Source organism: Myodes glareolus, chromosome 10 (assembly GCF_982192425.1).
Source record: "Myodes glareolus chromosome 10, mMyoGla1.1, whole genome shotgun sequence".
NCBI classification, from domain to species: Eukaryota; Metazoa; Chordata; class Mammalia; order Rodentia; family Cricetidae; genus Myodes; species Myodes glareolus.
In genome coordinates, this window is record NC_142035.1 from 49,547,087 (window position 1) to 49,574,909 (window position 27,823).

At 44.7% G+C, this 27,823-nt stretch overlaps 1 protein-coding gene and 1 pseudogene across 1 annotated transcript; one reads left to right on the forward strand and one right to left on the reverse strand.

The window, feature by feature from the left end:
* Positions 1 to 973: 973 nt before the first annotated feature.
* On the reverse strand, positions 974 to 27,823 carry Polr1b (RNA polymerase I subunit B). The gene is made up of 15 exons (XM_048459647.3): positions 27,573 to 27,823; positions 25,913 to 26,080; positions 25,329 to 25,475; positions 23,819 to 23,951; positions 21,422 to 21,558; positions 20,252 to 20,475; positions 19,469 to 19,640; positions 16,224 to 16,395; positions 15,258 to 15,539; positions 12,473 to 12,606; positions 10,052 to 10,222; positions 9,312 to 9,468; positions 4,246 to 4,442; positions 3,633 to 3,886; positions 974 to 2,331 (listed from the first exon to the last, which is right to left on the reverse strand). Exons 1-15 carry the CDS (start codon positions 27,747 to 27,749, stop codon positions 1,449 to 1,451), a joined length of 3,408 nt encoding a protein of 1,135 aa, XP_048315604.2. The 5' UTR covers positions 27,750 to 27,823; the 3' UTR covers positions 974 to 1,448.
* On the forward strand, positions 14,713 to 14,809 carry LOC146892572 (U6 spliceosomal RNA; annotated as a pseudogene).

Sequence of the window (27,823 nt, forward strand, 5' to 3'; positions counted from 1 at the left end):
GATATTACCAGAAGGCACAACATGACAAGTGTCCTATGTATAACACAAATCTACACAGAAGATGACATTCCATGCAAGTGTATGTAGGTATACATAAAACTGGAAAAATCTGAGTAAGCTCTGGGGTTGTCTCAATGTCATATCAATTTATTGGCCAAGAATCTACAAGATCAAAAGCTAATTTAAAAAAAATTAGCTGGTGCTGGGCAGTGGTGGCACATGCCTTTAATCCTAGCAGAGGCAGGCAGTCTCTGAGTTCGAGGCCAGCCTGGTCTACAGAGTAAGAAAAGCCAGGACTACAGAGCAACCCTTGTATCAAAATGAAACAAAGTTGCTGGGTGTTGTGGTCCACGTTGATAACTTTAACACTCTGGAGGCAAGAGGATGACTCTGTCACAGCCAACTTGGCTTCACAGTGAACCCTACTTAAAACAAGGCCTTCAAAACCATAGTTCTTTCTGACAGAGATCTGAACAGGACCCCCAGCCACAGGACCGTGAGGTAGACAGAGAATGAGGTAGCTGGGTATCAACCAGTTCAAGGTATTTTCCACGGAAGAATTCAAACACCCAATAACAGGGAACAATACAGCTGTATAAGATAGTATACACAAGCACACACACAAAACCCTAATAAGCACAAGAAACTCATACAGAGGTTAAAAAAAAAGCAAAGGAACATAGCTACTCACTAATCAAATACACTCAGCCTTAAAGGTGGAGGAAGTCCTGCCACATTTGAAGATAGAGCTGCACCTTGAGGACACTGTGCTAAGTGAAACATGGACAGCTGCTGCATGACCCCGAGTTACCAAAAAGGCCAACTCAGATACAGAATAGAATGGCGTTCGCTGGAGGCCAGAGACACGGAGCTGCCTGTAGCTGACAACAAAGCTGCACTCGGAGCTGTGAAGGGGACAGATCTCAGACAGAAACACAAACCCACACACGCACAACCCAAAGGTGTACAAGGATACTTGGGAAATGACAGATATGTTTATTTACCTTGACCATGATGACGTCACAGACCATACCTATGTTCCAATCCATCAAATTATATCCATGAAATAGCTTTAGTTTACATGTATATAAAAATAAAAACTACATTTATGGCTCCCATTTTCTGTTTATTATACTGCCCTGCTCTGGATGGACGACAAACTGCTACTGAAAGCAGGGAACAGTGAACCTGGGCCTGGAAAGGAAATGTCCCTGCATGATCTATTATCAATAAATCATTTTTTAAAGAAGATACTTAAGAACATTTTTAAAGAAATATACCAAAACCAACTTCAGCACATTTCAGAGGCACGGAAGCCATGAGTTCTCAGCTGCTTGTTCTTCGCTTCAGTACTGAAATTCTTGTACACACCCAGAGTGAGCCCGTAACATCATTGGGTTAAAATCCTCTTTTGTTCTAATCTCCTAACTCAGATGGCCAGGATCAAGTTAAACGACATCCAGTTTTACTTTGATGTTCATAGCAGCCAGCTCAGCTACAAAATACCGGAAAACATATGGCACAGAGACAGTGTCAATGGTGTCACTGCGGCCACAGACAGTGCAGTTGTATTTTCTGTTGCGCATAGCAGACCAGGAAGGAGGAGGCTTTTCAAGTAGTGGGGAGAGCAAGCTGCCACATTTCACACACACGTGGGCGGTCGAGCGGTCAGAGCAGTTGAAGAGCCGATCATGGAGGAGGAAGGATGTACCGTGTGCCAACAGAGCATCCCGTTCCATCTCCCCAAAGCGGATTCCACCCTGGACGTTCCTTCCCCCGATAGGCTGGTTGGTGACTTTGTCCCGGGCTCCAGTGGTTCTAACTTGAAATTTGTCTGACACCATGTGGCGTAAGCGCTGGTAATAAACTACACCGATGAAAATGTCTGCTTCCAGCTCCATCCCGCTGATGCCACTATACAATCGCTCAGTGCCATAGAAGTTGTAGCCAGCAGCCTTTAGCATCTCCCCAAAGTACCCTAAGGCTGAGCTCTCCTCGGAGAAGATGAAGGGGGTAGCATCATGGCAGAGACCGTGCAAAGCCGCAGACTTCCCAGCCATACTTTCGATTAACATTCCTATGGTCATACGAGAGGGAAACCCATGAGGATTAAACAGAATGTCGGGCACCATCCCACTCTCAGTAAAAGGCATGTCCTCAGCTGGCCACAGTCTGCTCAAAATGCCCTTCTGTCCGTGACGGCTGGCAAATTTATCTCCAATAGTTGGATTCCGAGGGACTCGTATCGTGATACAGATGCATTTGAATTTCCCACTGCCCGTGTCATTACTACACACTTTGATGTTGTCCACAATACAATTTTCTTTACTCCTAGAGAGAGAAAAAAAAAAAACAAAAAAAAAAACCAGGAAATAAAGTCAAGCTATTTGTTCTGTTTGTTGAGTCTCACTAGGCTGCCCTGGCTGGCCCACAGCATGCTGTCCTAGAACTTGCAGTGATCCTCCTGCCTCTGCTTCCAGGTGCTAGAATCACAGGTATGTTTGACAAAGTTTACCCAAGCTTTGTTTGTACAGAAGGATATTTAAATTTTGTTGACACAATTAATGTTCCATAAAGTATATATGTAAATATAGCTTCCATCTGTTCACCAATATAAGTAGATGTTACAAGTTATTCATGATTAGGATTACTAATTATGTTTATCTGAGAGACTATCAGCAATGGAAATACTGAAGCCATTTTATTGTAAAAGCAGCTGAGGTAATTATTCATCTTTAGCAAGAGGCATAACGAACATTTTCCTAGGGAACATCCTTAATGCTATGCATGACGAAAACAACAGCAAACCATCACAGAGGCAGGACAGACGCTGACAGCGCTGACTTCAGCAATGACCAGAAATGACACCATGCCGGGCTCCACCTCCACGTTGTGGGATTAGGAGCCAGGCCTTTAGGATGAAACTCATCGACAGATAGCGGCTTTACAAAAAGGGTCTGAGCTGTTGACTGCTGTCTGCCTTTCCATTCTTCCCCATGTCAGGACAGAGGCAGTGCCCCCATGAGTCCACCTTAGTGAATCCACCAGCACCTCAGTCCTGAATGTCCTTGCCCCAAAACACAGACTTTGTTTTACTTCCCAGTCTTACCTATTTTGTTAGAGCAGCAGAGATTTAAAACAATAAATTTATTTATTTATTTATTTCATTAAATAAATTATTTATTTATTTATTTATTTCATTATTTATTTATAATGATACACACACACATTTTCCCTTCTGTTAAAAGGTAACTTCATTAGCCGGGCAGTGGTGGCACATGCCTTTAATCCCAGCATTTGGGAGGCAGGCAGATCTTTGTGAGTTCGAGGCCAGCCTGATCAACAAGCGTTAGTTCCAGGATAGGCTCCAAACCTACAGAAAAACCCTATCTCAAAAAACAAACAAACAAAAAAAGACAACTTCATTGACCTCCGGTAAATGTCACTAAGAAACAGCCCATAAAAACCAGCACAGGGTCAGGTGTGGCACAGGCCTATAATCCCAGCACTTAACAGGCAGAGGCAGAGGCATCACCTGCTACATTAGGGCCACACAGGTTGGCACAATGTGCTCCAGACCAGTCAGGGCTCCTAGGGACACATTTCCCACTAACAAAAAACCCCAAACTTACTTATAGTAAACCACGAAGCCTTCCCCGGTGTTAAGGTTGAGGTAGCTGTAGTAGGGGTCACCAAATTGCAGCTTAGATCCTATGAAAGGCAATCCATCATCATCCAACTTCTGCATAACCCGTGGGTCACCAGGTTTGACCCCAAACACAAGATTATCGTCCCCTTGCTTAAATTTTTCAGAGAGGTCTATGAATTCAGACTTGTAGACACTTCCATGAGCAAAGCCTCGTTCCCAAGAAGCCTTGTTCACAATCTGTGGAGTCAAAGAAAAAATTAACTTATAAGACTGAGGGCAAACAAAAGTTTTCAAAATATAACCAGTTAAGATCGAACAAATACTTGGTTCAGGGTAATGGGCATTTGACTTTGAAATAGCATCTCTAAATTACTAATGCTATCACGATCCAGATTCATAAATGGCTTAAGATATGGTCAAAAATAAACATAAGAGGCAAATCTTACAAGACCTCACAGCAACCTTTACCTCAGACCAGGAATTAACCATTTCATTTGCTACTATGTCCTTGAGGACACAGACATCCGTTCAGTGATCTCGGTGAGAGCTCACCAACAGCAATGAAGAAGACTGGAGGCACAGCTAACAGCACTCACCATGGCATCTTCCATGTCATAGCCAGTGTAGGAGATCACAGCTACAATGGCGTTCGTCCCGATCGGATAGTTGTCCATGTCGTAATAGTCATACATGCATGGTCTCACGAGTGGGCTCTGTGGTGTCTGCAGACGGTAGAGCTTATTGTCTGACCGGTCTTGATACGTGAGCAGCGGGAAGCCCATGGTCTGCTTACCTACAGAGGAAAAAGATGTCTTTGCATCTTGTTTTCAACCCTCAATTCTCCACGTGCTCCATAAACCTGGAAGCAACTGCAAATACATACAAACACATGCCATGGGGATGAATAAGGCAAGCACCATGGCTCTGCTTATCACAGGCTAACATCAGCTTTGGGCATGAATCTCCGTCAATACGCCTAGGCCACGAAAACAATGCTGGTCAAGAGATGTCCAGAACTGCATTTAATGTACTATTTATAGACACTTGAAACACACCGCTATGGAAAAACGTACAATATAATGGAAACACTGAAAGGTACAGACGATATATACAAGGATAGGATGTGTGGGGATATACACAGAAACGATAGTTTTTGTAAATTCTGGGTAATAGAATGTAGGGTTACAGTAACTAGATACATCTATGCATTAAATACAAACAATCCTTTCAGACCCAGATGATTTTAAAACTGAAAATACATACCCAAATGATAGGTAATCTGGACTGTTAACATGACTAGATGTAGAAACTACACAGAAACAAATCTCTGGACATGTCTATAAAGGATTATCTAGGCTGGGTTAACAGAGAAAGGAAAACAACTTAAATGTGGGCTGGGGTCCTGAATGAAAAGAAAAAGCAAACTAAATGCAAAGATTCATTGCTCTTGGCTTCCTAACTGCTGATGCTATGTGCCAGCTGTGACAGACTATAATCCCTGGTACTGTAACCAAAACAAACCATGCATGTGGTGGTCTGAATAAGAATGGTCCCCATAGGCTCATATGGGAATGCTTAGTCATCAGGAAGTGGCACTATTGAAAAGGGATTAGGAGGTATAGCCTTGGAAAAAATTAGGAGGAAGTGTGATACTGCGGGGAGGGGGGGTCTTTGAGATTTCAAAAGCCCAAGCCCGGCCCAATGGCTTTCTTCCTAATCCCTGAGGACTGGAAAGTAGACTTCTCCAGCACCATGTCTGCTTCCTGCCATGTTGATAACAGTCTCAACTGTCTGAAACTGTAAACCAGTCCCAATTAAATGCTTTCTTTTCTAAGAGCCACCATGGTCACCATGTCTCAGACACTCCATCAGCTGCTTGTCAGATACTGTTGCAGGAACAGGTCAAATAACTAACACAGCACACAGTGGAGAGGAGGGCTGCTCTTTCAAGACCACCCTCAACACTCAACTGTCAGAGTTGGGAAGCATCCACACACAGATTCACTGACCAAAGACTGGAGATTTGCTGAAAGTAGTCAGACATTGAGAGGAATTTATATTTGAAACAAAGCAACCACTTCAATGACTAATTGTTCTCTTTTCAGTTTCTAGTTGTTTTAGAATCTATGGTTACTGTCTTGAAGAATCAATGAACAGAGTTCAGAGCACAGAGGCTACTTGGAAAGTAAGGGGCGTTCCCTCCCTCCCTTCCTTGCTTCCTTCCTTCCTTTAAATGCAGATCGCAGGGAAAGCCTTCCCTCTGCACACATGCTGAGTTGAACCCTTTGGTGGGCACTGAATTGTTCAAAATGCACGAGACTGAGCCAAGTAGCCTGAGACTAAGAACCGAGTTAACACTCAAGATGGACAACAGCCTCTTCAGAGAGGACTACCAGGAGCCTTGCTTGAATCCCTGTCACTCATAGCTGACACAGCATTACTGGAGACACAAACAGTAAACATAAAGGACACACAAGAAAAACTATACTCAATGGATAGGAATCCTGTATCACCCAGATGTTTGAACAGGCAAAAAGTAACTTTACATCACCCATCACAACATAATGAATAGGTGATTATATATCATCAATAATGATATCAAGCTCAATATACACAGGAAAATATGCCTGTAGTGATAAGAGAACAAAACCGTCAGGAAATATAAAGTGGTAACAACAAAACAAAAACAAACAAACAAAAACAGAAGTTCTAGACTAAGGACAGATCAAGACCAAAATTCATCAGATGACAGCCATGTCAGTGAACACGACATCCATCACAAGTCAGAAAAGGAAACCTGAGTGGTCCCGTGCATCTGTTGGGAGTGGAGATAGCAGGACTGCGGGGGCTGTCTGCTAGTAGCCTGGCTCCAGGCTCAGTGAGTGACCCTGTCTCAAAGGAACAAAGTGAAGAGAACAGAGCAGGACACTAGCTGTCTACCTCTGGCCCCCATGTGCACATGTGTGTATATACAAACACCACACTCACACACACAGGAACATACAGACACACTGTCTTAGGATTCCTATTATTGTGAAGAGACACCATCACCCTGGCAACTCTTTTTTTGTTTTTAAGCTTTATTTATTTTATGTAGATACGGGTACTCTATCTGCATGTATGCCTTTACACCAGAAGAAGGCATAAGATTCCACTACAGATGGTTGTGAGCCACCATGTGGAAGCTGAGAATTGAACTCAAGAGCTCTGGAAGAGCAGACAGTGCTCTTAACGGAGCCATCTCTCCAGCCCCTAACCACAGTAACTCTTATAAAGGAAAACATTTAATTGGGGCTGGTTTGCAGTTTCAGAGGTTTAGTCCATTGTCATCATGGCAGGGATCATGGTGGTGTGCAGGCAGACACGGTGCTGGAGAAGGAGCTGGGAGTTCTACATCTAGATACACAGGTAGCAGGAAGAGAGAGACACTGGGCCTGGCTTGAGCTTCTGAAACCTCTAATGTTGTAGGATAATTCTCCTGTACACTGTGAATATATATTTCTCTCATTAGTTAATGAAAAAGCTGATTTTTCCTATGCCAAGGCAGAATAAAGTTAGGCGGGAAAGCCACACTGAATACAGGGAGAAAGAGGGCGGAGTCAGGGGAGATGTCAGCAGCCTCCAGAGGAACAAGGTGTGTTAGAGCACAGGTAAACCCACAAGACACATGGCAAAACACAGATGAACAGAAACAGGTAAATTTAAAAGAAAAAAAAAAAGCTAGTTAGTAATAAGCCTGAGCTGTTCGGCCAAGCATTCTGTAATTAATATTAAGTGGCTGCAGGACAGGGAAGGGCAGAGAAGGAGAGAAACTTCTTTTTACACTGAAAGCCCACCCCCATTGATATACTTCCTCCAAATGCCACTCCCTGTAAGCCAATGGGGGCCATTTTCATTCAAACCATCACACACACAAACACATACATACATAGAAAAAAAGGACAAGAAAAATAGTTGAAGATAAATGATGCATATGGGCTGACAAGACGGTTCAGTGGGCAAAGGCACTGGCTGTGCTAGGCTGGCAACCCGAGTTTAATCACCAGAAGCAGCATAAAGATGGGATGGGGAACCAATCTCAAAGTTGTCCTCTGACCGCCACCCTCATGTGGCAGCATGTATATCCTGACACACACACAAACACACCAACTATCTGTCTGTCTGTCTGTCTGTCTATCTATCTATCTATCTATCTATCTATCTATCTATCTACCTATCTAACAAGGAATGCATGATTAAATCTTAGAAGAGAAACAAAGAGGCAGAATCAATTTTGGAAGCAATTGGAAAATGCTCCCAAAGTTGATCATTTTTTTTCTTATAAAGACCAGTAAATGTAACAAAAGAGAACTATATCTAGACATACAGCCAGTCTCCTAAAGACAAAACTAAAGGACGAGTTTTAGAGAGGGGAACAGTACAGCATATGGGAAGCTGTGCTTTACAAGCCCTGCCGTCTAGGACGACTGAACAGAGTCGGAGGCATTTTGACGCCCTGAACTAAAAGCCTGTCCTCAGGATTACACAGCTGGGGAAGACCCCTTTCAAGTGAGTGTGAAAAAGAAATTTCAGAATAATGAAAAAGAATTCTCAGAATAAAGACTACTAGAGAATTTGTAGTCAGTATCCTGTACTATAAACAAAATTGCTAAAAGGATCTGGGATGTGTACATCCATAATCCTAGAGGCCGGAAGATTCTGTCTGCGTGGACACACACACACCGGAAGAGGGAATCAGACCCCAGGGACTACCGACAGATATGGTTGTGAGCCACCATTATTGAGTCACCATAAGGGTGCCGGGAAATGAACTCAGGACCTCTGGAAGAGCAGCCAACGCCCTTGACTACTGAGCTATCCCTCCAGACCCGCTGGAAGATAATGAATCCAAGACCAGCTCAGGGAAGGCTGTGGGGGTAAAGAGAAGATCAAATGCTGCACTGTAGCTTTTGTTAGATAGAAATCAAGAGCACTGAAAGAGACAGTTATGTGAATGTGTAATGGCTCAAACCCCTCAGAAGTCAAGTCAGGAGATTCAGACAAACTCAAGTCATGTTCTGTGACAATGTAAATGTCAAGAATGACACAAACAAGCTACAGGGCTCTTCTGCATCAATGGAGACAAATGTACGCACTAGCAGAACACAAGTGGTCCTGGATGGGCCTTTGAGTCCCCGCTTGCTCCAAACTGAGTAAGGACTAAAATATGGAGCGTGTGCTGCTCTTGCATACATTCCGTATTCTCAGTTCCTGGTCCCCATGTCAGGTGGCTCAGAATTGACCGTAACCCCAGCTCTGGAGGGAGGGACTCAACGCCTCCGGCTTCTGTGCACACAAGCAGTACTCACACACAGGCACACATATACGCAATCTAAAGTAAACTATTCTTATAAGGAAGTCAACACTAAACTTCCTGATTTAGGTAAATCCCCTAAGAAGGCTCGTACGTACGCACCAAAGGGTGGGACAGAGGGCGCTTGGGCCTGCAGTCTTCAAGTGAAGGGCGAAAGTATGAGTTGGGAGGGATGTTCACGAATAGGTGCCGGATGTGCGGGCATTCTTTATGCTATTCTTGAAGCTGCTCAAGTTTGAGATTACTTCAGTTTAGCCTACGAGCACCTTTTGTGTGTGCACACACCAACCACCAGCTCACCCATCTTACCCATCTGGCACTGGTACATGTTCCGAGGACTCTGGTTGTGATCAGAGAAGGGGATGAAGTTGGCGATCACACTCAGTAGGCTGTGAGGGAAGAGCTCCTGGTGTGTGGAAATTCCAGCAAAAACCTCATCCTCAAAAATGGCAACGTTCATGAAGAGCTGGAGCAGAGGAAGGGTAAGGAAGGAGAAGCACAAAATAACGGTGGTTATCTCGTTGCTTCCCAGGGGTTAGCACTCAAGGCTGCAGTGTTTAAGTTCCTCGCCCCAGTCATGAATGCCGAGGAGCTCCACTCTTTGCTGCTACTGTTGTGGAGCTGGAGTTAGCACCCGGTCTGTGTGTGCTAAGCACACAATACTTTCTCCTTAGATATTTCAGCCTGCATCTACCCTCCCTCAGTTTCCCAGCAGTGTGGCAAGACTTCAAAGCTACTGAGTGCAGCGGGTGGTGGTGGTGCACTTTAATCCCAGCATTGTGAGGCAGAGGCAGGCGGATCTCTGTGAGTTCAAGGCCAGCCTGGGCTACAGAGCGAGTTCCAGGGCAGGCATCAAAGCTACACAGAGAAAGCCTGTCTCGAAAAACCAAATGGGGAAAAAAAAAACACCACCACCACCAACAACAAACTACTTAGTGCTGGAGAAAGAGAGCCAGAAAAACAGGCTAGATTTTCTGTCAATGCTCCCGAGAGTGAAAGCAAGCCCTGGAAACTGTCCGACGTAAGCACACACTGCGGTAGGCACCCACCTGCTCCATTGTTCCAATGAGTTCTTCTCTGCCCAGTTCCAAGTTCTGCACAGGCCTCACCAGCCTGCAGGGGGTGGTGAAGAGGTATAACCCCGGGTACAGGCTTGGCTTTCCTGTCATGGGGACCAGGGCCACCTCCATCCAGGGAGGAATTCTTTTCTCCCTTAACACCTGTTTCAGCAGAACAGAGTTTCATGAAGAACAAGCGTATGCTTTACCCCACCCTCCCTGCCACCAGAGCCAGGTAGAATGGGAAAGGAAAAGCATCTAAGAAATTCCGTCATCCTAGTAGTAAACCTAGTGTCCCAAGACCACAGCTGTCCACTCCAGTCTTACCCCGCATAGAAGGCCACTCAGCCTACTTCAGAAACGGCAAAAGACTAAGAAAAGGCAAGTTTACTCTCTGATGTCTAAAATATAGATTAATGAATTCCCTTTTAAACAACTACATGAAAAGGGTCTTTCATTTAAAAATAAAATAAAATAAAAACAGAACAAAGCAAACAGGGACGCTGAGATGGCTACACAGTAAGGGGACACACAGCAGGCACTGCGCTCACAAGCATACACCCAAATACAGACCAGAACTCAAACACATAAACCACAAAAACCGGAACAGGGCCAGAGAAACGGCTTGGTGGTTAAGAGAACTTACTGCTCTCACAGAAGCTGGGGTTCAGTTCCCAGCACCCATGTCAAGTGGCTTACACGTGCTGAGAACTCCACTCCCAGGGATCCCGCGCCCTCCTCTGGCCTTCACAGGCATTGCATGCATACATAAAAAAAAATCTTTCAGGGCAGTGGTGGTGCACACCTTTAATCCCAGCACTTGGGAAGAAGAGTCAGACAGATGTCTGTGAGTTTGAGGCCAGCCTGGTCTACAAAGCGAGTTTCAGGACAGCCAAGGCTGTTATACAGAGAAACTCTGTCTCAAAAAAACAAAACAAACAAACAAAAAAATTTAAACCTATTTTTAAAAATTCCTAAGTGAAGGGAGAAATAAAATTCCAAACTACAATATCTAAAAAAAAGATTATTAGATCTATATATAATTAAGGGATTCACAGCTACACATTATTAGCAAAAATGAAAGGGGAGGGAAAAGCCCGGAAATGACAATGAGAAGGGACAACTCTAAACCACTGCTATCTCTCGGGGCCTTGAATTCGCTGTTAACTGATTCATTGTGTGCCTGTGTACTGGTCCAGGAGAGCCTCAGAAGTCAGCTCTTTCCTGTGACCTTGAAGGGTCTGGGAACTAAACTCAGGTCTCTAGGACTGACAGTAAGTGCCTGCACACAGCTGAGTCATCTTATCGGCCCCAAACTGAATTAACATTCATATTAGTAAAGAATTAATAAAGGGAAGCCAGATACAGAAAGAAAAATTTTAAAAAAATCATTGGCGCATAAAATCAAGATAAAAATACTCAGCTCACCAAAACAGACCTCAGTAGAGGCAGCAGCTTAAGAAGAGTAGAATGGGGCTGGAGAGGTGGCTCAGAGGTTAAGAGCACAGGCTGCTCCTCCAGAGGTCCTGAGTTCAATTCCCAGCAACCACATAGTGGCTCAAAACCATCCATAGTGAGACTCTGGCATAAAGTCGTACATGCACATAAAGCACTTATACGTAAAATAAATAAATGAAGAATCTTAAAAAAAAAAAGAGTAGAATAAAAAATTCTGATGGGAGCTGGAGTTCAGAGGTTAAAAGTTCTTCTAGAGGTCCTGAGTTCAGTTCCCAGCAACCATCTTTGAGATCTGGTGCCCTCTTCTGGCATGCATGCAGAACACTGTTTACATAATAAAATCTTTTTAAAAATAATAATAATTCTGTCTGGGCTAAGGGTATAGGCCCATAATCTTATCTACCTGGAAACTGATGCAGGAGGATGGCCAAGGCCTGTGTGGACTACCGAGTGGGTGCAGGACATCCACCACGGTCACAACCATTTAGCGAAGAATAGCCAAGGGAGCGGGAATAACTCAATCAGTGGTAAAGTTAGATGCCAAAAGGAGCCGAGGAAAGGAGCCATCACATAGCTTTCAACTCTCCCCACAAATTACCCCTGAAAAACTCTAACTATCCCGCCACCAACCTAAGAGGTCCAGGTTAGCACCTCCCCAGGACAAACAAGAGGCTCAGCTGGGAAGCAGCCAGCAGCCAGTTGGTGGTACTCCTACGAAGTCACACTGGCACACTGGATAGATAAGCAGACAGGGACCTCAAGGTTACGTGTCTGTCATTGATGCAACGTACAAGGCAAGACTACCAGAGCAAGCAAGAGTCAGGTACTTCCGGAATTAGCTTCAATCCCAACTGCGTGACCACTCTAAACCAGCCCGGTAACACCTCATCAACCAGGAAAGGACTGAACACCAGAAGTCAGAAGATAAGGCAACCCACAGAGATAGACGATCACCTTAAAGCGACGGAGAGCATCTGCGACCTCAGGAGCAAGATCCTTATCCACCCAGCCCACCATGACACCATCCAGCAGGACAGGGTAGCAGTCACTGTATGGTCGACAAGATGCTGCATCAACAGGAGTGACACCTGGGGAGGGGACAAGCAGAATAATAAAATCAGAAGGCTTCATCCAACATTTTCAGCTCCCAGAGACACTGACTGCTTTCTTTGCGTGACTAGCCAACTGTTCTATCATGTTGTGGTGACATTTTGTTTGTGATCTAACAAATAAAGGTTGCCTGAAAGTCAGAGTGCAGAGCTAAGTCACTAATCAGCCATAGAGGCCAGGCAGTGATGGCAACACCTTCAGTCCCAGCAGAGGCAGACAGACCTCTGTGAATTCAAGGTTACCCTGAGCTGTGTGAAACTGACTCTGTCTAAAAGACAAACATAGCTCACCCAAAGATGATCCCAGTACTTGGGATGTAATGCCTTTAATTCCAGCTCTAGGAAAGGGGAGAAAAAAAGTGATATGGATGGGCGTAGAGAGGAATATAAGGCGGGAGGAGACAGGAGCTCAGGGCAGTCTGAGGATTCATGTTTGAGGTTTCACAGAGACAGCAGCCGTCTGAGGATTCATAGACCTCTTTGGTCTGAGCACTGGTAGAGGAAAGACCTCTCTCGTGGCTGACTGCTCTGCTTCTCTGATCCTTTAGCTTCCATACCCTGATATCCTGACTCCAGGTTTTTATTATTAAGACCAATTAGAATTCATGTTACAGTCTGTACAACACAAAATCTTTCATATTGCTTATAAACTGCTTCATCAAAGACATAGAGAATCTAGCAAAGTCTCTACTGAGAGGATAGCTAGGCACAAGGAGGTTCTGCACAAAATCCCTTTTCATATGCTAATTCCTAAATCTTATAGCCTGAATACCCTTTCCCAAGTAAAATTCAATTATTGTTGATCCTCCTTATCTGCAGACTCCATGTTTGAACATTTGCTTGCTTGGACATTTGATTTGTAACCACAGAATCATACGATGGGCACTTCCAAGGTCACACGGGAGATACAAGAGTCTCCTGGTGCACATGCTCTGCCATGTCGTCACCATGATCCAAGCGCGGCCAAATCTTTCAATGCCTGTTCCAGGCCATGCGAACACCCAGTGCTGAGTGCTGCCCCGTGTTCCTACGTGCAGAGTACTGCCCAGACCCCATAGAGGCTGCTGGCTCAGAGTTCAAGGTTAGACTTGAGAGAACTGAGGCCTACAACCCACCTTCCCCAAGCAATGGCTCAGGAGGGGCTAACAGCACTGCCAGTTAACACAATACAGGGCTGCAAATAATAGAACCAATTCATAAAGTGAAAAACAAGGCCTGCACACATCATAACTGCCACGTGTTTCCCAAACAGCCAGTATTTCCCAAATGTCAAAGGTTACCACTTGGGGCTTGGTCTATTACCACACCAGCCCTTCAGGGCTAGCGACTCCTCCTCAGAGCCCTCCCTTCCTCCACGGTGGGAGGCACTTTCTGCCACTCTACCCTTTCCTCTATTTCCTTCCAGACTTTGAGACAAGGTTCCCTGTTCCCTGCAACCCAGGCTGACCTCAAACTTCCTATGTAACTGAGGATAGGAACTTCTGATCCTCCTGCCTCCACCACCCAAGGCTAGGGTTGCAGGTGTGTGCCACTATGCTTCGTTTGATTTTAATTAATGAGAGAACAAAAGTATTCTTTGCCTTGCTGTCAGCAAATGAACAGATTAAAAAGAAAAAACTATCTATTTAGTATATATTATTCTGCCTATATGTATGCCTGCAGGCCAGAAGAGGGCGCCAGATCTCATTACAGATGGTTGTGAGCCACCATGTGGTTGCTGGGGATTGAACTAGGACCTCTGGAAGAGCAGTCAGTGCTCCTAACCACTGAGCCATCTCTCCAGCCCAACACATTGTCTATATAATTGGAATCTTGACTATTTCTTCATCGATTTCTCTAATATTCCTATCTTAATGGTTACTTTCCAGTTGGGCGAGCATTCTACATAACAAGTTCTTGACTCAATGTTCTTCTGATTGCTTGAAGCACCAATCTATCACCTGACCCCTAGAGGAGTCCTAAGCTGCATCTCATCCACCTCAGTCCACTGGTGACCTCACCACACACCAACAAAGATACAAAACTGTGGTCTTTAAATCACAACTGAAAAATCCCAGGACTAAACTGTTATAAAATATCAAACAAGTGTTCGCTTTGGCAGCTCATATATTAAAATTAGTACGATACAGAGAAGATTAGCACAGCCCCTTAAAAAAAAATTAAACAAAAGATGTCATCTTTAACTGAGAAAGAAAACTCAAACCAACTACCAAAGCCCAGAAAACAATATGACTGTGTTTTTCCCCAAGCTACCAGGAACAAACAGGTCACTGGATCTATGGTATCAGCTATATTGTATAAGCTACTTTCTAACTGAATTCCCCCAAACCAACAGTTTTCTACTTAGAAATGTGAAGATCTACCAGGAGCACAGGTGAGTGACCCGGAAACTTATCCAACAACATCTAAACTTTGAATACTAATGGCTATTCTTATTCACATCTTTTCTATTATCAACACCGATGACATTTTACTGATTTTAGCTCCAGAAATGCATGAGAAGCCAAGGAAGCAGCCCGACTCACGCATGGAGGATTGAAAAGGAATTCTCTGCTGAATCCCAAAGGGCGACTTTGCTGCTCGATGCTGTGCAAAGCCAGCAAACCCAGCGGGACTGTCCCATGTCCTACCTAAGCCACAGAGCAAGGCTGGGACGGATGCGGTGTACACGAACTTCGTGACAACCTCGCATGTGGCAGTCAGGTGGTTCAGCAGCCCACAAGGTGCTCCGTCTGGGGTGTGCACAGGACAGAGGAAGCCCCAGGACTCGGGGAGCAGCCTGCGCACTGTGGTGGTCCTCATCTTGGCAAAGTCAGCGCCTCTGTGCACACAGCGGAAATGGGACAGATAGCGGATGAAGTTCAGCTTGTCGGCCACAACACACAGGCCAGAGTCTTGCAGGAAGCCGAGACCTTCATAAAGAACAAGGCACTCAAAACAAGCCAGTTTTTTTTTTATAAACCCCAAACTGTCTGTTTCTGATGCTTTTGATAAAATGACAAAGCTTCAGGGCTAGGGATATAGCTCAGTGGTAAGAGCATTTGTCTAATACATGAGTGGGTCCTGGGTTCAATTCCCCAGTACACCCCCCTCCCCGCCACATACACGCTTGCAACACGGAATATTAGTTTTGATAAATGGAAAAAAAAATCAAATTAGATTGGTCTGAGAGCCCTGCCATTACATAAGCAGCTGCTGGCATGCTAACAAGAGAAATCAGCAGCATCTGTCCAAAATATAAAAGCAGATTTCTGGATCCCAGTTGACCTCTATGTTTTCAGTTCATTCCAATACAAGTGGTTTAGGGAGGGACACAAATGCAAACCTTCCAGGCTGCAGCAGGTAAACCTGCCTAGACATATGTGGTCATCGCTTTCTAGGAGTCACGGGATGTATTTGTTCACTAGCACTGGATTTACAAAAGCAAGACACCCTGCTGAACCCTTTAGGTTGGCAGACATTTGTCAAAATTACTATAATATAAAATCTGACTTCAGTGAAGGTTAGCTAACTCTGGAATTCTACAGCCAGCAACTTATTTTTATTATATTATGCACGTAATTTGAAAAATATAAATATGGCCTATTTAATTTTACCTGTTTTTGAACGCAGATTCCCAGTAGCAAGAAGATATTCAAATGGTTTCGTTAGTTCTGATCCCATACTAAATATCTTCAGCAAATTTTCATTGTTTATGGATACATTGGTCTTCTGAGCTCTCTTATCTAAAGCTATTTTAATGGACACTAGCCAATTTTCCATTTTTTCCTAAAAGAAGAAAATGTTAAATTTAAAGTAGTACATGTTTTAAATATCTTAAATGCTATATTTACCCCCACACAATCTTCACAATCCAGGCCCACTGTTTATACACACAACAAAGGATGCATCTTTAGCACAACCAGGGTTGTAAAAGACAGCCCGTCAATGTACAACTGAGAGTCTAGCATTCCTAAAGACAGAGACAGGAAGTCTAGATCAGGAGCTTGTTGATGTGATTACACTGTGTAAAGATATGTCACTGTGTTTAATAAAAAGCTAAATGGCCAATAGCTAGGGAGAAGGTATAAAGTGGGGCTTTTAGACAGAGAGCTCTGGGAAGAAGAAAGGGGGAGTCGCCAGCCAGACGCAGAGGAAGCAGGACATGAAGGAGAAGACGTAAAGCCACGAACCACACGGCAGCACACAGATCAACAGAAATAGATTAATTCGGGCTGGAGAGATGGCTCAGCCATTAAAGGCTAGGCTCACAACCAAAAATATAAGAAATAGATTAATTCAAGTCGTAAGAGCTAATTAGAAACAAGCCTAAGCTAAGGCCTAGCTTTCATAACGAATAAGTCTCAGTGTTTTTATTTGGGAGTTGGCTGGCGAGGCAGGGGCTGGAGAGACTGCTCCGTGGTTAAGAGTGAGCGCTGCTCTTGCAGAGGTCACAAAATCTGAGACATGGGATCCGGACAGTGGGCCTGGCCCTCCAGGAGCCGGCTCTGCTCCCTGTTTCACATTCCTGCACTGTATCCAAAGACCCATTCTCCACGGTGACAGATTGTACTCCCCAAACCCACAAGCCCAAAGTTGGGGATTTTGTCAAAGCAACAAAAAAGTAACTAATATAAAGTATTGCAAATCAATTTTAGCAAGTGTTGAAGAGATGGAACAAAAAGACAAAGATTGGCTGTATCCAAGGACGTACTTTTATGCTTGGCCATCCATGCTATGACCAAGATTTGACGAGACTATACAACAAATATTAATTAGAACCAGGCATGGTTCTACATAACTAATCTCAGTATTTGGAGGGCTCAAACAGGAGGATTTAAATTAGAGGCCAGCATGAGCTGCTGGAGAGAGACCTTGTCAAACACCAAACAAGAAATCAAACAGCGGCCAAGGAGATAGCTCAGTAGGTGCCGCGCTTGAGTGGGTGACATGCTTGCCTTGCATGTGAGTTTGGATCCCCAGCACGGAGAGCAGGCATGGCAGCACACGCCTGTCATCCCAGTACTAATGAGGCACAAACAGGTAGACCCCTGCAGCTTGTTGGCTACCCAGCCCAATCAAATCAACGAGCTCTGCATTCACTGAGACCCTAGCTTAAAATTTTTTTTCCAACAAATGGATGGATCTAAAAAACACCATATTAAGTGAGGTAACCCAGACCCAGAAAGTCAAATATCATATGTACTCCTCAGAAGTGGCTTTTAGACATAGCAAAGAAAAACCAGCCTACAATTCACAATCCCAGAGAACCTAGACAACAATGAGGACCCTAAGAGAGACATACATGGATCTAACCTACATGGGAAGTAGAAAAGACAAGATCTCCTGAGTAAATTGGGAGCATGGGGATCATGGGAGAGGGTAGAAGGGGAGGGGAGCAGAGAAAAATATATAGCTCAATAAAAACAATTTTAAAAAAAGAAAAAACCAAAAAACTGCCCGAATACATGCACACCCAACGTAATAGGTACACACATATAAAAGGCCAACAATCCAATCAGTAAATGAGCTAAATGCAGAGACAGTTTTCAGAAAGTGAAGCACAAATGGGCAATAAACATATTACGAAACGGTCAGTGTCACCAGTCATTGGGGAAACGCCAACAGAAACAACAGTGAGATTCTATGGCAACCCATCAGAACGGCAGTCAAGAAAATAACATGGAGAGGACGCAGTCAGATGGGAGGCCTGGTACAATGCTGGGGGAAGGGGAACTAGCTCGGCCATTGTGGAGGTATAATGGTTCCTCAGAATATTGAAAATAGGCCTGGGGCTGGAGAGGTGGCTCAGCAGTTCAGGGCACTAACTGCTCTTCCAAAGAACCCAGGTTCAATTCCCAGCACCCAGATGGCAGCTCATAACTGTCTGGAACTCCAGTTCCAGGGGACCTGACACCCTCATACAGACATACATGCAGGCAAAACACCAACACACATAAAATAAAAATAAATAAAAATAGGCCCACCATTTCTGTGTGACTCTGAAGGATTAAATCAATGTATCACAAAAATTCTTGCACACCAATGTTTGCACACCAACACAACACTGCTTATAGCAGAGAAGTTATTAACCAATCCAAGTATCCAAGAAGAAAGAAATGGATAAGAAAAACACGTGCATGTATTTAAAATAGAAGAGTTTTTTTGTTTTTTGGCTTTTTTTAGCTATAAGGAATCAAGTTTTATTATTTGGAGGAAAATAGACTCAACTGAAGAAGTCCATTAACCAAAATCATATTAAGAACACTAAGTCAGCTGGACAGTGGTGGCACAAATTTTTAAGCACTTGGGAGGAAGAGGCAGGCAGATATCTTTGAGTTCAAGGCCAGCGCTGGTCTACTGAGTGAGTTCCAGGACAATCAGGGATACACAGAGAAATCCTGTCTTGGAAAAAAAAATTAAAAAAGGAAAGAAAACTAAGTCAGGAGCTGGAAAGATGGCTCAGTGGTTAAGAGCACTGGCTGCTCTTCCATAGGTCCTGAGTTCAATTCCCAGCAACCACAAGGTGGCTCACAACCATCTGTAATGAGATCTGGTGCCCTCTTCTGGCCTGCAGGCATACATGGAGGCAGAATGTTGTATACATAATAAATAAATAAAATCTTTAAAAAAACAAAAACAAAAAAGAAAACTAAGTCAGTCTCAAAAAAAAAAAAACAAACCCCACTACCTTTCATTTGAGAGTCTCAGGTTTTACATGGAAACATAAAATCATATATGTACAGGTGACACACAGAAATCTGAACCTGATATGAGCCAGAGTTTTGATTAAGTCCCTTACTGCTAAATAAAAGAATGCGATGTAAAATGCCCAAACTAGGAATCATCAGCATGCACTTACCTTCAGAAACATCAGGAAGAGCTGACCAGGAGTAAGGACTTCCTGATTCACTAAGCTATCGGGGTTGTCCTCCATGCACTCGCCTCTGGCTAGAGCAAAGAGCTTCCGGGTCATGAGACAAAGCAGGTAAAACTTCTCAGTATCCGACTTCAAGTGGATACAAATGCACTGGCTGAAAGAGAAACAGACAACCTTAAAGCAATTCTGCCTTCTCCTGTCCAGCTCCCGACTGACCAAAGTGCCTACTTCATATTTACTTAACATTTCTTCCAAAATTGTTCTTCACCTTTACTGGCAACATCAGCAGAATATCACCACCAAGTCTGCAGCTGTGCTCAGCAGTAGAGCAGCAATCACTAACACCTGCAGCTACTCCAGTTCAGTTAAAAACAAAACTTCATTTTCTCAGCTGCACTGGCCACATTGCAAGAGCTCCGCTCCTGGCAGGGTGATCTAGGACTCAGCTCCTTTACTATGGTTATGTAAGAGAGTCATTGCTACAGGGAAATACAGCCCCATGTTGTCTGCAACTTTCAGAGATACAGAGAGGCAATGTGTATCTATGCAGAGACAAAGTGATCACCATAACCAACAAAATGTCAACATTGGTGACCTCCAGCGTTCACTGTCTTACTTGGACATTGTGGCAAACTTGAAATTAACATGGAAAACAAAGAAGCAAAGCTACCCTCCTGGCTAGGACCACAGCATGCTACCCAGGCTCACTTCCTAGGCATGAACCCATCTTTTCCCCTCTCCCTTCCCAGCCCAAAGCACACATACCTGAACAGGAACTTGGCAGCTTCCTCATTCGGGTACCAGTCAGGGAGACTGAGCTTCACTCTGAAGCGCTCGCCCAGATAGTTAAGGACCTGCTTCTGCGTGGAGCAGCCCTCTTCCATGACAATCCTCAACATCTGAGAGACAGAATTCTTAAAGAAAGAGTCTTCCTCTTTGCCTTTGATGAGCTCCTGGAAAATCTGATAGTCGGAAAAGCTCACAAGTGCCTGAAATAGAAAAAAAAATTTTTAAAGTTTTCTTTTAAACAACTACCAAAGGTTTAACTCACTTAGTTACAATCCTCCCCTCTAATAACTGTTAATGACCAAACAAAACTAGCCCTCTGAAACAAAACATTCTCTTTACACCAGCCAAACATCAAAGTCGCAGTGATTCTACTTCTAGGTAGGCAAAAAACAGAGTTATCTCCTCCCACTCTGAATTAGGGCTGCCCCTACATGATCAAAATATGGCAAAAAGGAGATGCCAGATCCCCAAGGCTAGGGCATAGACGGCCCTCTATCTCATCCTCTGGGTTAACTCCCAGGGGAGAGGGCAACTGAGACCTCCGACCAATAGCCACCAAGTGAGCCAACAACTCGTTCCTGGGTCCTGGAAGCCTGGTCAATCCAAGTGACTGCAGCAGTTCGTTTATTTTTAAAATTTTAATTCTTATTTGAGAGAGAAAGAGTGTGAGAGTGTGTGCACATGGAGGAGGTCAGAGGATAAGTTTTGGGAGCCAGGTCTCCCTTCCACTGGGGGTTCTGGGGACTAATCCCGTGAAGTCATCTCACCAGCCTGGCAGCACCTCCAAACACTTCAGTGTGACCTATGACCTATGCAGTCAAGCTGCTCCCAAATGCTACATCTCCAGAGACTCTGAGAAATGTTTATTTCAAGCAACTGGTTTTAACAGAGCAGCAACTAATTAGTACATCATAGATGGTCTTGCTCTGTTTATGGTATGGGTGAGGGTCGGGGGAGACAAGGTCTTGGTATGTTACCCTAGCTGGTCTAGAACTTGCAGCCCCCAGTCTGACTTCTCAAAAGCCTGGGTAACATACATGCACGTGTACTTTAACAGAAAGAAACCATCCACTTGTATACAAGATACAGTATCTTGATCAGTATACAAGATCTCTTCATATCAAAGACATATTCATCTCATCTCACCTTAAGTGCAAATCCCAAAGGAAGGAAAAACAGCTCTTTCCGGTAAATAAAGTTCAACATAACTGTGCCATTCTCCACATAGTGAAGGTTCATGTTGACGGCAGAATGCTCTTCTCTCACACAGTGCATGGAAACCCCTGCCAGAAGGGGAGCAAGGAGTCAGGGCCCAACTCTTTCATTTATCGTATGAGCATTTTATCACCATAATCAAAGGCAAATCACTTGTTGGCCAAGGCTTAGCATGGTGGTGCAAGCCTTTACTCCCAGCACCTGGGAGGCAGGGATGGACAGATCTCTGGAAGTTCAAGGTCAGCCTGGTCACACAGCTGGAGTTCCAGGACAGCCAGGGCTACCCAGAGAGATCCCATCTCAAACAACAACAACAACAACAACAACAACAACAACAACAACAACAACAACAACAAAATAAATAAATAAATAAATAAATAAATAAATAAATAAAACAAAAACCAAACCACCAACCAACCAAACAACAAAAAAGATTAAGTCAGGCAATCAAAAATGTCCACAGACCTTGCCAAATGTTTTCTGGAGTACACAGAAATAGCGGAAGCTATGACTTTGGCTAAACTTCAGGTTTTCCGTCAGCTGGGGCCCATAGCACCTTATACTTGGATCACCCTGCAGAGCGCACCTCCTATCCACAGTGCCCTATAGGCCTGGTCAAGAGACGGTCACTTAGCTAACGTCCTGATGGACAACAGAAACTCAGCCTTCGGGCTTATTCTGGACACTACATCAACAGAGCAAAGAAGCAGCAACTCCATGTTCTGATATGCTGAGATACTGTTCTCCTAGGTGTTGTATCTTTGGCAACTATTAAAGTTAGATTTTTATCTCAAGTATAAATGATACCTTATGTCATATAAATGCAGACATTACTAGAGAATGCCATATGCTATCTTACGATGCCAGGCAATGTCACAGGGAATGAACACAGACCAGTCTCCTAGGATGTGCCAAGGCAGACTAAACCAGGGGACCTCTCAGGTTTCTAGACACAGGTGGTCAGTCAGGCCAGCCTTCATCCTCAAAAGCAATCTCATAAATACACGAAGTCTTCCTGACTAAAAATAGACAAGCGTTCTCACTATGAAATCACTCTCTGTGTATATTTATTTTCTTTGTTAATAAACACTATATGTATTAAGGTGATTTGATTTATACATATACAATGGCACCAACTTCACCATGAGCCACCTGCAATTTTTCAGCTTCACCACGGTGCACAAGCCATGTCCATTCAGTAGAAACTGCAGCTCACGTTTTGAACTGAGACCTTTCCCTAGGCTAACAATGCTGTGCATTTTCTCATGATACTGGATAGTGGCAGTGAACCACAGCTCCCAGCCAGCCAGGAGGTCAAAGGGGAAAACAAACGATCATCTTCAATTTCCTGGGGTGCCAATGGTTTTGAATACAGGGCTTTCATAGCTCATGTGTACAAAAAGCCAATCTGTGTAGGGACATGAGATGATCAACACTTGCTCAGGAAACAGGCTTTGTTTTAGGTGATTTTTCCAAACTGTATGCTAATGTATTAATAAGTGTTCTGAGCATGTTTAGGCTTTGCCAAGCTAAGCTACTATGCTGGCACGTTAGCGCACTGAGAGCATTATTATGTGTGTGGTGTCATGCAATGAGCCCAGAAACTTCTACAGATTAGAGAAACCTGTCCCCAAACCAGTCCCAACCTCCAAGTACTTGTGTGTGTGTGTGTGTGTGTGGTGGTGGTAGTGGTGGTGGGTTACTCTCCCATGCATGCACAGGTAGAGTCCAGAGACTGGCATCCAGATGTCTTCCTCAATCGCTTCTCCCTTTGTGTCTTTTGAGACGAGTCTCTCACTGAACATGGAACTTTCTTCTTGGCTAAATTAGATGGAATCCCTGTCCCCTCCCCTCCAGAGTCAGGAGGTTGCTGTGGACTGCCATACCTTCTGTTACTGCTTTTAAATGTAGGTGATGGGGTCTCAACCCCCGTGCTTCTGTAGAAAGCACTTTCCCACTGAACCATTTCCCACCCTGTACTTGGCCTGTAACTTAAAGTTCATACTTTGATAAACACGGCACCCACCAACACCACCCTGAATCTTACAGTAATGTTTTATAAAAACAAACAAAAATCATGTAAGAGAAACACACTAAAGATGGTGTATAGTTAGCCAGGCAGTGATGGTGCACGCCTTTAATCCCAGTACTCAAGAGGCAGAGGCAGGTAGATCTCTGTGAGTTTGAGGTAACCTGGTCTACAGAGTGAGTGCCAAGACAGCAACCTGCCCCCACCAAAATAAAAAAAAAATGTTTATAGCTGTATCTACTTAAAAAAATGGTTTTCAAGTTGTCTGAAACAACATTCCAATGCTCACTAAAACCTACCGAAATGAGTGTAGCCAAGCCCTCTGCTTTTCCACTTTGGTCTTATCATGGCAATGGGGAAATTTCTCCGAGGCATAATCAACATTCGGATGACTTTTTCGATGCCATTGATTATAAAATAACCTCCCATTTCCTGCCAAAGACAAGGGTTATCATCTGTTAAACAAAAGTATATGACTAAGTAAACACAAAGCTATTTCTAGTCACATGAAGTGCAGCTCCCAGAAGAGGCACGCGTTGGTGAAAGGGACACTGGTCTATGGAAACAGCACTGGCTCCAGAAAGTCTTGTCAAATACACAACCAGGGTCCAAAAGACACAGGACACCCGGAGGGCAGCGCCATCCCTTCCCACTAGACAGGCTCAACTTTTCTGTCCCAAATTATTCCCACTCCCAAGCACTATTTGAACAGAATTTATTCTAATATCTAAAGGCAAAAACGTTAAGTTTAAAAAAAAAAAAAGAAAGAAAGAAAGGAAGGAAGAAAAGAGGTTGATTTCATAAAAGCTTTTCTAACTAGAAATCTGGACTAAATAAATATAGGAAAACATTTAAACAAGAAGTATTTGCTAACGCCTGATATCAAACAGGCACATTCTACAGGGCGCCCTGCTCTTATCCTCCTACCTATTGGTCTGCTTGGTTTCACCAGAGGAAGCTGAGGCTTGGGGTGACAGCCCTCACCACGGAATGGCTAAGGGGGTAAAGAAATTTGCTATAGGGCCTGAAGATCTGAGTTCAAGCCCTGAGACCCACATGATGGAAGGAGAGAACCGATTCCTCACATGTTGTCCAAGGATCCTTTGACATCCATATATGGACTATGTTACTAAAGTGCCCTTCAACTCCTTTGCAACCCCACTCCTATACAAAGGAAACAACAGCCAGGCTTGGCAGTATACACACCGTTAACCGCGGCACTGTGTGTGTGTGTGTGTGTGTGTGTGTGTGTGTGTGTGTGTGTTTGGGGGGAGGCAGATTAAGATGGATCTCTGTGCACTGAAGGCCAGCCTGATTCTGACTGATCTATATATACCGAGTCACAGGCCAGCCAAGGCTAATAGCAACACCCACCCCACTCCACCACCCAAAAGGAAAGAAAGGAAGGTCATAAAAAAGAAAAGAAAATTTGGGTTGGGAGTGTAGCCTGGTGGCTTCACATGGGCAAAGGCCCTGGGTTCAATGCTCAGGAAAAGGAAGCAGAAAGGGGGAAAGGGAAGTAGGAAGAGGAGGAGGGAAGGAAAGGGAAAAGAAAAAGATTTCTGGGGGGGGGGGGCTTCTAGTACACTGTCCAAAACAGTAACATTCTTCAGCATACGGCTGCTTCCCACACCGCCTCAGCAGACAGGAAGGAAGCCATGCACAGCACCCAGAAACAGCAGCAGCGCTCCATACCACATACCTAGAACTCAGAAATCGAAAAACTGACTTCCATTGGCAAGCTTCCTGCTTCCCCACCTCTGATCGCCGCCCTCACTGTGGCCTCACTGCCTAGATCCCTGCACTTACCTCTGCCTCTTCATGGTGCTCAATGAGGACTTGAGGAGGAAGGTTGTATAAGTTGCAAAGTTTAGACTTTACCATGATGGGGACATAGCCAAGAAACTGTTTAATGACTCCTTTGGGGACTCCATTCACTGCCCAGCTGATGTCAGCCTACACGAAAACAACAACAACAAAAATAAACTATCTGGACCTGCGAGCACAAATAAGTACTTTAAAAAAATGTTTGGATGTACTTATTTTTATGAGTGTTTTGCCTGCTTGTATGTCTATGTACCAGATTTGTGTCTGGTGCCAGTAGGGACCAGAAGAGGGCATTAGATCTGCTAGAACTGGAGTTACTGGCAGTTATGAGCCACAATATGGCGCTGGGAACCAAATCCTGGTCCTCGCAAAAAATAATCAGTGCTTTTAACCAGAGTCATTTCTCCAGACCCACAGATGAGTTTGAAAGAAGGAAGGTCACAGTGAATTGACTTCATGTTTTAGACTGAGAAGATACAACTCTCTAAGTGGCAACGCTAAGAAAGCAGACCTTTCTGATAACCTTGAGTCTCCAGACTGTGCAGGGACAGCCACCTAACGCTCACCGTCAGCTTCCCACGGTAGGTGCTCCGTCGTCCCCGGCACTCGGCTGGGTAAACGCTGAGCTCTTTGCAGATGGTCCCTTTGGGCACTGAGGGCGGACTGATGACAGCATCCACGATAGTAAGAGATATGCGCTCATCTTTGAATGCAAATTCAAAGGGAGGAATGGCCTGAAATACAATTCATGCTGCTCAGTTACTTGTATTTCTCAAGGCACTTTTCAGAATCATGCATCTTCTACACTCACTGATGTCTATCACGCCAACTAAACACAACTAACGCTACAACGAACTGGTAACTTCACCAACTACTTAACCATAATGCATTCACTAAGGGCCTTTTGGATGGTGTTCTGAGTATTTGATTGTGCAGCAGGCTCTACAGATACGGAAATGGCTGAGCCAAGTCTACCTCCTCCACACATAAAGACAAGAGAACTGCTGCGCATGCGCAAGAATAGGGACGCCCTCCGCTCTTCCTGTTATTCTTCGTGTTTACCTTCCCCCTCAGACTGAAGCCTGCCTGACAATTCAAAGATCTCTAAATGGCTCCCATGTTTTCGAGTATCAGTCTGGCAGTCAAAGCTCTCCAATGCATCTCCATCCCTATCTCCCACAGCGCAACTGTTCAACAAAACCTCCAGGTAGTATCTACTACCTACACGGCTGTTCCTAACCTCCTCCAGGAGGGAACCCACCATCCTCTTCCCTTGACCTTATCCAAGGAGGAGTTTTCTAAACACCCGGATGAGCGCACTTCCCTCCTGCTCCGACTCAGTAAACTACATCTTAGGGCAGTTCTCAAGAGTATTGGCTAGCTGCTGGTGCCTGCTACCTCTACACAACCAACAACCCCGAACTCTCTCTAACCGGAAACCGGCCTGTTCTTACTTTCATAGCCTAATTTCAGGAGAGACTAAGGATGCTAACAAAAAGAGACCTCCCCCATCGTCCTTACCATTAGTCCGCTACCATTGTTAGACTGATCCCTAGGACTTATCTTCCTCAACAAGCCTAACTCAGAACGGCAGCCAGTTTTTCTCTTTAAGGGAAGGAAGCTAAGTGGTAGCATTAATTAATTAAGCACGCCTTTAATCCCAGCACTCAGGAGGCAGAGGCGGCGGATCTCTGAGTTCGAGGCCAGCCTGGTCTACAGAGTGAGTTCCAGGACAGCCAGGACTACACAGAGAAACCCTGACTCGAGCACGCCCCCCTCACACACACACCCCAAAAAAGAAAACTTCTCTAAGAAAAGGAAACTAAAGGGTGACCTTGCCGCAGTTTGCAGTCTGTCTGACTCAGCTTGTAACCTTCTGTAGTAGTTTTAGAACGTAAGAGTCCAGGTGGGAAAAGGCGGGAGCGCTTTGAATGATCGGAAAACATAATTCCAAACAGTTCACTTTCTCACTCATCTCACAGTACCCAGAAACGGTCCACACATAACCAGGGTTCGTACTCACATATAAGCCCAGAAATCACAAAAACATCTTTCCCTACACTACTTGGTTCCAAGTTGCAACGAAGCGCTTTTCTCTCTGAACTACCCAAAGCCTTGCACGGTGAGTGAGTGTCACTATTTAAGGCTGTACTGTGGACTCCCGGCCACCTCCTCCACCCTCTGGAATCCTCCGGGCCCCACTCGGGCCGAGGGCTTGCCGCTCACCTGCACCGCGTGGCTCAGCCCCTCCAGCACCGCGTAGTTGAAGGAGTCCACGTGCGCCCGCGTCAGGTCCTGCAACGCCGCCTTTTGCTGCTCCGGAGGAATCGCGTACGAGGGGTCGGTCAAGTGCTTTAGGCTGGGCCCGCTGGGCAGGCTCCGCCACCGGCCGTCGGGTTCCATGCTTCTTCCAACCCGGGACCAAAGACCTGGGCTGTGACCCCACTCGCGGCCAGGAGGAAAAGCCGGAATCCCCG